The 8,594-nt window shown below is 62.9% G+C and overlaps 1 protein-coding gene across 4 annotated transcripts in view; it reads right to left on the bottom strand.

The window, feature by feature from the left end:
• Positions 1 to 204: 204 nt before the first annotated feature.
• The window catches only part of FAM207A (family with sequence similarity 207 member A), a 38,321-nt gene continuing 29,931 nt past the window's right edge, over positions 205 to 8,594 (bottom strand). For all 4 annotated transcript variants that reach the window (XM_032392620.1, XM_032392619.1, XM_032392616.1 and 1 more), the window contains exons 5-6: positions 5,896 to 5,961; positions 205 to 4,530 (exon numbers count right to left, since the gene is read on the bottom strand). In XM_032392620.1, coding sequence (XP_032248511.1) covers positions 4,407 to 4,530; positions 5,896 to 5,961 — 190 coding nt within the window. In that variant the 3' untranslated portion in view covers positions 205 to 4,406. The remainder of the gene's footprint in view (positions 4,531 to 5,895; positions 5,962 to 8,594) is intronic.

Below are 8,594 nucleotides of genomic sequence, written 5' to 3'. Positions count from 1 at the left end.
CTGACCAGGATAGATTCTCTAATTACACACTGTGATGTAATTAGAATCTGCTCCCAACTTAGGAGACTGGAGGCTGGAATAATTACCACTGTGCAAGAACCCTGCGCACCAAAGCAGGGAGAAGAGCACCCCAACCCTGTACTGTGGCTTCAGGCACTGACCTGAACCTGCAGAGGGCGGAGGCCAAGGGCACACATGGGGGTCCCGGGGTGCCTGGAAGCTCTGCATTCCTGAGGACCTCAGCCTCAGCAGGAAAAGCACCAGATACCCCAGCTCCAGCCCCAGCCCGGGGGGTGGGGGGGCTCTCCCCTCTCCAGGCTCTTGGGTTCCCCCGCTGCAGAGAAGGTCCTAGCCAGGGCTCAGCAGGCCCAGCCCCAGGCCCCCTCTTCTGCCAGCAGAGCCCAGGAGAACAGGAAGGGAAAAGGCTTCAGCCTGGCAGGAGGCCCCGCAGACTCCACGGCCCTGCAGCCTCTGTGGCACCAGAGGACGTGTGAATTCAAAGACACGAGTAATCACTGATTTTCTCCCCAGAATCTGAAAAATAACATTTCCCAATCTTAACAAAGCCTTAAGAAACACAAGCCAACATCAGGAACACGTCTGTAATTATCACTGTAACCCGTGTTATTTTAACACCTTTAGAAGAAAATGCAGTTTATTGAGTCTGTTTGACCTCAAAATAAGGAGGTTGTCCACGCAGGCCGAGGGTCTCAGGTCCAGAAGCAGGGGACCAGCTGGCCCGGGAACGGGACATCAGAGAAAGGCCCGGAAGGCTGGCGTCTTGCTATCTCCAGGAGCCGGCTGGCTCTCCCGATATCCTGGAGACACGCACTGATAGCAGCACCCTGGAGCCCGGGTCATGGGGTGGTGGCCAAGGACCCACCGGGGCCAGGCGGGGGCTGGGCTCCAGCATCTCAGCCCAAGCAGCGGTCACGGACCGGTGTGACCGCCGCCCGAAGAGCATTCCAGGAGCAGTGTGGACGACACCGGACTTCAAAGCAACACGGGACCGACAGGCACGGCTGCCTATGCCGGACTCACCACCCAGCGGAGGCTGCCCGGCACCGACGCCCGTCTGCCCAGGACAAAGCTCTGAAGCAGGAAGGGAGCCCGAGTCCGCGTGAAGGCCGGCACGCTGAGGCTGTGGGGCTGCATGAGGCTCACGCGTCACCAGCCGCCTGGCACCAGAGCCAGGCCCCTGTCGACAAAGCTCCATACAGACGGGGTGCAGCCATCATCAGCCCAACGACCCAGACACCTGAGAGAATAACCCAAACATGGGCCAGCCCTGCCGGCCGGCCTCGAGAACCCGCGGCCTGCAGGCGCACCCAGGACCAGAACGGACCCCGAGGGCTGTGAGTTCATACCGACTCCTTCCTCCCCTCCAGGCGCCTGAGTCCGCGCCCCCAGGAACCCTCTCCCACTGGACACCGCGTGCAGACACGAGGCCACCCCACCTGGGCCCTGGGCTTGGTCACCTGGGCCCACGCAGCCCACTGCTTCCTGCCTCTGGTTCATTCATTCATTCACTGCCACGTGGGGCTGCTGACCCCCCAGCAGCGCAAAGCACACCCTGCCCTCAATCGTTTCCGTCCTAGGGGAAGCAAGCCAGCCCGGAGAACATGTTAACACTGGGCAGGACAAGGGCAGACGTGCCAGAAAGAAGGGCTGCGGTGCCGTCTGGGGGAGCGCAGGAAGGGGTGGGGCACCAGGAGGCCCTCGTCACCACGAGGGGACCCCAGCCCACCACCCAAAGCCTCAGTGCAGTGCTCTGTTGTCCACGACTGCCCCATGCCTTCCAGTCCTTCGCCCGTGTCAACGTCCCACCCCATGAAGCCTCCCAACACCCAGCGCTTTGCCCTGTAGGCGAGTTCACCTCCTCCCCGCCCCACTTGGTGAGTGGTAGCCGACTCTGGATGTGCATCTTCGGTTCACCTGGGGGCTTCCGAGAATCCCGCTGCCCCAACCGCCCCCCAGACCCAGGGCATCGCCCAAGATGCACATCTACGTGGAACCTCAGAATGCAACTGTATCTGGAAATAGGATCTTTGCAATGGAATTAGTTAAGGGGAGGTCGTCCTGCAGGAGAGCGGGCCCTGACCCAATGACTCATAGGAGGCAGGGGGAGGAACAGGAGTGATGCAGCCACCAGCCAGGGGACACGAGAGGGGCTGGCAAACAGGACTGCCCCTGTCTGCCCGTCTGGAAGCCTCCGGAGACGGCGTGGGCCGGCCAGCATGACCAGACTCCATGACAGAATGCATTCCCAGTGTTTGAAATCACCCTGTCTGCTGATCTGTTACCCAAGAAACAAATTCAGTGGGTGCCTCAGGCAAGAGTCCGGCCTGGCCCAGACTTGTGGGGAGAACACGTGGCTGCACGTTTGGGGGATGTCACACGGGTACCATGGCAGCTGATAACCGATGCACACGTCCACCAAAAGAATGGGACAGCGTTCGTACCAACCAGGGGCTCCAGAAGGGAAGAGGAGGAGAGGGGTGTTTCATGGGGAAGGAGGATCCATGTGGGTTGCTGGAGTACTTTTAAAAAGGAGTCTTGAAAATTTCCGGCTGGGGGCAGGGGACCTTCAGAGATGACCCTGCAGGCAGGTGCCAGAGACAGCAGGAGTGCACAGGGTTTAAGAGGCACCAACACCAGGAACTGTTCCACTTCACCACTTAGATCTGCCACCCCGGCAGCCACACCCACGGCACACACAGCAGAAACCACACACATGCCCGCTCGGCGGCAGGTGTCCGGCTGCGTCCGGCCGCAGCCAGGAGACACCCAGGGGGCGGCCTCTCCTGTAAGCTGTCACCGGGGCCCGGCACTCTGCTCTGGGGCGGAGGTCCCCACGCGTCTGAGGCTTCTCTGGTGACCCTCCTGGGGTGAGATCTGAGGCCAGTGGTCGGCGCAGCACACGTGGCTCAGCCCCTCAAGAGCAGCCCGCCCCCCCCGTGCGGCCCCTCCCTCTCCCACGGCACACGCGCTCCCGGGCAGCCGGGACACAAGGGGAGCCCAGCTGGCCGGCCGGGGTCACACTGGAGTCGCTGGAGGCCGGGAAGTACATTTTCCCTTCAGATGACACGCACCAGCCTTGCACTCACTGTCACCAAACTCATTCGGAAAAACAAGACGGAGGAACATCAAGGGCCTGCATCACCTTCCGGGCAGCCTGTACCCCAGTTTCTCCCAGCACTTATTTATTGCAAAAATGAGTTTGTCACAAATACCACTTTGTAAACAACTCATCTCCCTTATCGAGAACTGGTTTCTGTGCTGAGGACAAGAGTGCACCGTCACTTAGGGGCTGGCAGTCCTGGCGAGACGGCCGTGCTGACCTCCGGCCCAGGGGACTCAGGCTCCCACCTGCAGCCTCGGTGGTCCCATCTGTCCCTTTCTGTATCCCATTCCTGGGAGGCGGCCACACTATGTGCTCTTGTGCAGAGAAGGGGCCCAGGATGCCCAATGGGGGCGGGGCATGGGCTCGGATCCCTTCAGCCACCCACGCCCGGATAGCCTTGGTAGACGCTGCCCAGGTGTCCATGAGTCGCGAGCACACCAGCCAGGGGACCAGAGGTCAGGGACATACCTGGAGCTCACGCCGGTTCAGCCACAAAGCCTAGAGTGCCTGGCGCCTGGACGCGCTGGTGCCCACCCCCACACCACAGCCCGTGAAGGGGTGCTGGGTATCCTGGCCCCGGCCCCAAGAGTGACGGGGCGCTCACTGGGTCCAGAGCTGCTGCCGTGGGTGCCCAGGCCTCCGGGCCACACATCCACCACCACTGACCCCGCAGGACATGGGCGGTGAGTCCCCACACAGCACACACTCCCAACTCCCACTCCCCAGGCAAGCCCAGGCCCTTAGGGTTGAAATCTATTCCTGCAGTCTGGCCCCCAAGCCCCAGGTTTCTAACAGTAGACACCATCCTGCTCCCGGGTCATCTGTGTCGCTCCAGGGCGGGACCAGGCCTGCTCCCAGTCTCCGGACTGCTGGACTACGGCAGCCTGGCTCACCTCAATCACAAGGACAGGTGGGGAGCAACCTGGGCTCGGAGCCAAAGGGACACACGGTGGGGAGCGGGCTGGGGAGGAGCACAGGGACCATAACCCAAGAAGGGCAGACAGGAGCCCTGGGAACCGGGAGGGCAGCAAGCACCCACAGAACCCACCATGACCGCGTCTTGGGGCTGCAGAGGAGCTGGGCATCCCCAGAGCCTGCTGCGTGGTGGCCCGCCCAGAGAAACCCAAGAGCAGTCTGGAAGGAAGCCCAGGGGGCCACGGGGGCACAGAGGAACTGCCCCCATCCCAACGCCTCACGGTGGGCTCTCCTGCCAGGCTCAGGGCAAGGGCAGCAAGCGGTGGATCCTTGGAGCTCACGGCACGTCTCCAGGCTGCATCAGAGATCAGAGCTGGCTGCCGCCGTCCAGCTGCATCTGCCGGGCCAGCTGCTGCCCGATGGCCAGCAAGGGGCTGGCCCTGTAGGCTGGACTGGCCAGCAGCTCCCGAAACCGAGCCCTTTCTTCGTCCCTGAAAGAAAGGAGATCAGCGCAGGTCAGCAAACCCCACAACCCTGTGTAGGGAGGGGTGGGGATGAGCACCAGCACCGCCCCAGCCCGGCCATCCCATCCCTGGGCACCTCAGGGAGGGCTAGACACTGGAGTGGGTAGGCCAGGGGTACACAGAGCAGAGCACCTGGGGCCTGAGGGTCACCAGGGGGCAGTGGCAGTATGGGGGAGGGATGAGGAAGGCAGCAGGGCAGGGAGCGGGCTTAGGAGCGGCCTTGCGGGGTCAGGCCCAAGGGGGATGAGGGGGCTAGGAGAGCTAACAGGCACTTCGGGCAGGAAGGGACTGGCTGCCCCGGGGCCGCCTCACGACCACACACAGGCTCTGCAGCCACCAGACGCACCCGTGGGTCTGGGGGACTAGCACCCCTGCCCTCCCCCAGAAAGTGGGCTCTGGGCCCCCCATCCCCAACTCTGATGCAGAGCTGCTATTCGAAGCAGGAAGAAGCGGACACACGTGGGGAGGCAGACACGCGGGCTTACATAAGAGGCGCCCTCCCACCAGCGCTGCCAAAACCGAGCGCTGCCGCCCCACAGGCCGAGACCGGCCCTGCCCACAACGGGGTGCCCCGGCGACAGAGGGGGCAGCGGCTGCCTCTGATGGGAGCTGGAGGGCTTCCTCCCGGGGGAGGACCTGAGCCCCCAGTCCACAGCGGTGGCTGCCACTCTCTGCACATGGGTGTCTAAGCCCAGCCAGCCCCGGGGGAGCCGGCACTCATGCGCGTCCCAGAAGCACGGGGGCCAGCTGGACGTTTGCAGGTGCCTCAGCGAGGCACCCCTGAGGGAGGAAAGCTCGGGACGGCGGTTCCAGGACATGTGCGGGCAGGGCCGCCGTGGCACCCGTGGCACCGTGCTGGGGAAGGTGCTGCAGCAGGGGCGGCCCTGGCCCAGGGGCGGTAGAGTGGAGCCGAGCTGGTGCTCTGCCCTGTGTGTGTGTGACAGAGGGCAAGGCCAAACTGCGAAGTGCCCAGCTTTCCTGGCTGTTGGCAGGGAGACTGAACCCCTGGACCGACTGCCCAAGCCAGGGGTCCACACCCAAGATGCCTGGGAGGGCAGCGGGCTCTGGGCTCCCAGGGTGATCCCCTAAGAGCCAGCATGTCTTGTTCCGGCAGCTTCTGCTCCCCTCGCTGCCTGGGCAAAGGGGCTCTCCGGCCCGGCTACCAACCGGCTGCTTCATGCCAATGAGAGGTGCCACTGGCCAAGCTGTCCGCGGTGCCCAAGTGGGCCAGGGCCGGAGGCGCTCGGCCAGAGGCCGGACGGCACTGGGGTGAGGTGGGAGGAAAGGAGGTGGGCGCACTGGAGTCTCATTTTGGTGGCGGGGCCTACTCACAGGAGCTCAAGCCTCTGCGCGGCGCTCATGCGGCTCAACTCGGCGGGCCGGGGCCTGCTGCTCACCCTGCGAGGGACAGAGAAGCAAGTCAGCACAGGCTCCCCTGTGGGGCCCCGCGGTAGCCTGGGGAGCTGTCCCCCGGAGGCACGCGCATCTACACGGCCAGCAGCAGGAAGGGCGAGAAAACCAGAGCCCAGGCCGACACCTAAATTTAGCCTCCGACCAGGAGACCTCATCCTTTATTCATGGTTTCTGTTAAAATATGAATGAAAGACCTGTCTTGTGCGTCCGAGATGGTTCCCACCGCAGCTCCGCTCCTCTCGCTGCTGACCCTCCATGTTCACCCCAGAGCAGGCCCCTCGCAGAACTGACTGGCATGCCCAGGACACTGTGCCGGCAGGTCAGGGAGCCTAAGCCCTGGATCCGATCCAACCCCCACACCCCAACACCCCTGCACCCCCATCTATAAAAAGGTAAAATTGGGGCGCCTGGGTGGCTCAGTCAGTTAAGCATCATCTGACTCTTGATTTCAGTTCAGGTCATGATCTCGGGGTCTTGAGATCGAGCCCCACGTCAGACTCCGCACTTGGCAGGAAGTCTGCTGGAGATTCCCTCTCTCTTCCCCTCTCTTAAATAATTAAATAAAAGATAAAAAAAATAAAAATAAAAACGTAGAATCCACTGAGGCCACCCACGGCCCTCCAGCTCTGACAGCAGTGCCCGTGTAGACGCACCGGGAGTCCCTTCGGTGCCCAGGGGCCAGGTGCGGGCTCTCGTGGCCTAAAGCCCCCAGCACGGGGGTGGCCAGGGCGCGCACGGAGCCTCAGGGCGTGGCTCGGACCTGGTAAGCAGCTTCCAGGGGGAGGCTGCCGTCCTGTGGACAAAGGCAGGCTGTCTGGGGGAGCAGAGCCAACCCCTCAGTCCTGTCACCTCCGTCTAGACAGGCCCAGGCTGTGACTTCAAGCCTCTCAGGTGGAGAGCCCCTGGAAGGCAGAGACCCACTTGGTTCCGGCTGCAGGCAGAGCAGGGTCAGTGGTGGGCTGAGACCCCCGGCCAGGAACGAGGTGCGGCTCAGAGCCCACAGCCTGCTTGCTGAAGTACCGCGGACGTGACCCCGGCCCCAGAAGCCCTGGAGGGAGTGGCTCTGGACACTGGCTGACCGGGGATGAACCTTGGGAAAACCACTGTACCCTGAAGCCTCAGTTTCCCCGTCAAACAGGCAAATGCTTTCCTGGCAAACTTGCATTAGCGGGCCTGCAGTCCAAGAAAGTGAGTGCACAGTGCACCCCGGTAACTCCCAGCTCTGTTGCTCTCCTGCAGGCAGTGGGGCCAGCCCTGTCACTCACCTGCTGATGGGAGTGAGCCCACATGGCACGTCCCAACCCCAGGGGCCAAGGAAACCAAGTGGGTGTAAGAAACCCCAAACAATACGGACTCTTGTCCAAATCCACAGCCCCAGCGGGCGAAGCCCTAAAGCCCACCCAGGGCGGCCCAGTGGGCTCCGCGGTGCTATTCCCAGCCCACTCTCCAGCAGCACCTGCTGGCCCATAAGATCCGGGAGGGCTGAGCCGGCAGGAAGCACCCCGACCCTGGCTGCCGCCCAGGGGCTCTCCGAGTATCTGTGGCAGCAGCCTCGAGACGTGGCCAAGGTCACCAGGACCACATGAGGTCCAAGGGGTGGCTGGCCTGGTAGCTTAGCTGCACAAAGCTCATCAGAAAGGACAAGGCGACCTTCACCTGACGCTCTTCTGCCAAGTTCCTAGAGACTCTAACCTTCCACTGATGAGCAGCATCACTGTGTACAACCGCGCTGCGTCGTGCCCACCCACACGGCCGGGGACACAGCACGGGAAGGTGTGCTCCGACGGCTCCCTGAGACCACCGCCCTGTGAGGCCACGTCACGGATGTGGGACGAGCTTGGAGAAGGGCCCAGGGCCTTGGTCAGGGTGTCCCGGTAGGTGACTGGAGACCCTCGCACTCAGGTCCGGGTGCCCAGGGCCACAAGGCCAACCCCACAGCACATCCTGTCCCACCCCAAGCCCAGGACACGCCTGGGGGGGGGGGGACAACACACACTGATCAGCAGAGCCAGCTGTACCGTGTGCATGCTCAGGAGTCAGCCCTGCTGTGCCCCCTCCAGCGCAGAGGCCACTGAAGGGGCTCCTGGTGGCCAGAGCTGGACCAGTCCCAGCAACAGAGTGAAGTCCTGTTGGATCATAGCCCACAGTGTAAAATAAATAGCCACGAGTCCATACGGACATCCATAAATGATTCACTCATGCGCTGATGCGGAAACGGTATTTATCTCCTCCTCCGAAGAGAATCCCGCAGTGTCTGCTCAGCCGCTCCGTCCTCGGGGAGCGGAGCGCACCTCCCCACTCCTTAGGTGTGGGCTGGGCGTGGCGACTCCCTTCCCCGGGGGACAGGGCAGGGAAGGGAAGGAGCCACATGGGGTGGGGACACCGGGGAGACACACCTCTGCCAGGTGACCACGGCCAACATGAGCAGTGGGACAAGTCATGCTGACGGCAGGCACCTGGGCCGGATGGGATGAGAGGGACACTTCCCTGTGTGGTCTTCCCCCCGACAACCCCTGACCCCAGTCCACTCATGAGAAACCACATCATGCTAATCCCAACGAGGGGCATCCCCCAAACGCCTGACTGGTCCTCCTCCCAACGAGGGGCATCCCCCAAAC

The sequence above is a fragment of the Phoca vitulina genome, unplaced genomic scaffold (assembly GCF_004348235.1).
Source record: "Phoca vitulina isolate PV1807 unplaced genomic scaffold, GSC_HSeal_1.0 scaffold68, whole genome shotgun sequence".
NCBI lineage: Eukaryota > Metazoa > Chordata > Mammalia > Carnivora > Phocidae > Phoca > Phoca vitulina.
The sequence above is the reverse complement of the archived record's forward strand: the minus strand, read 5'-3'. Positions and strand labels throughout refer to the sequence as shown.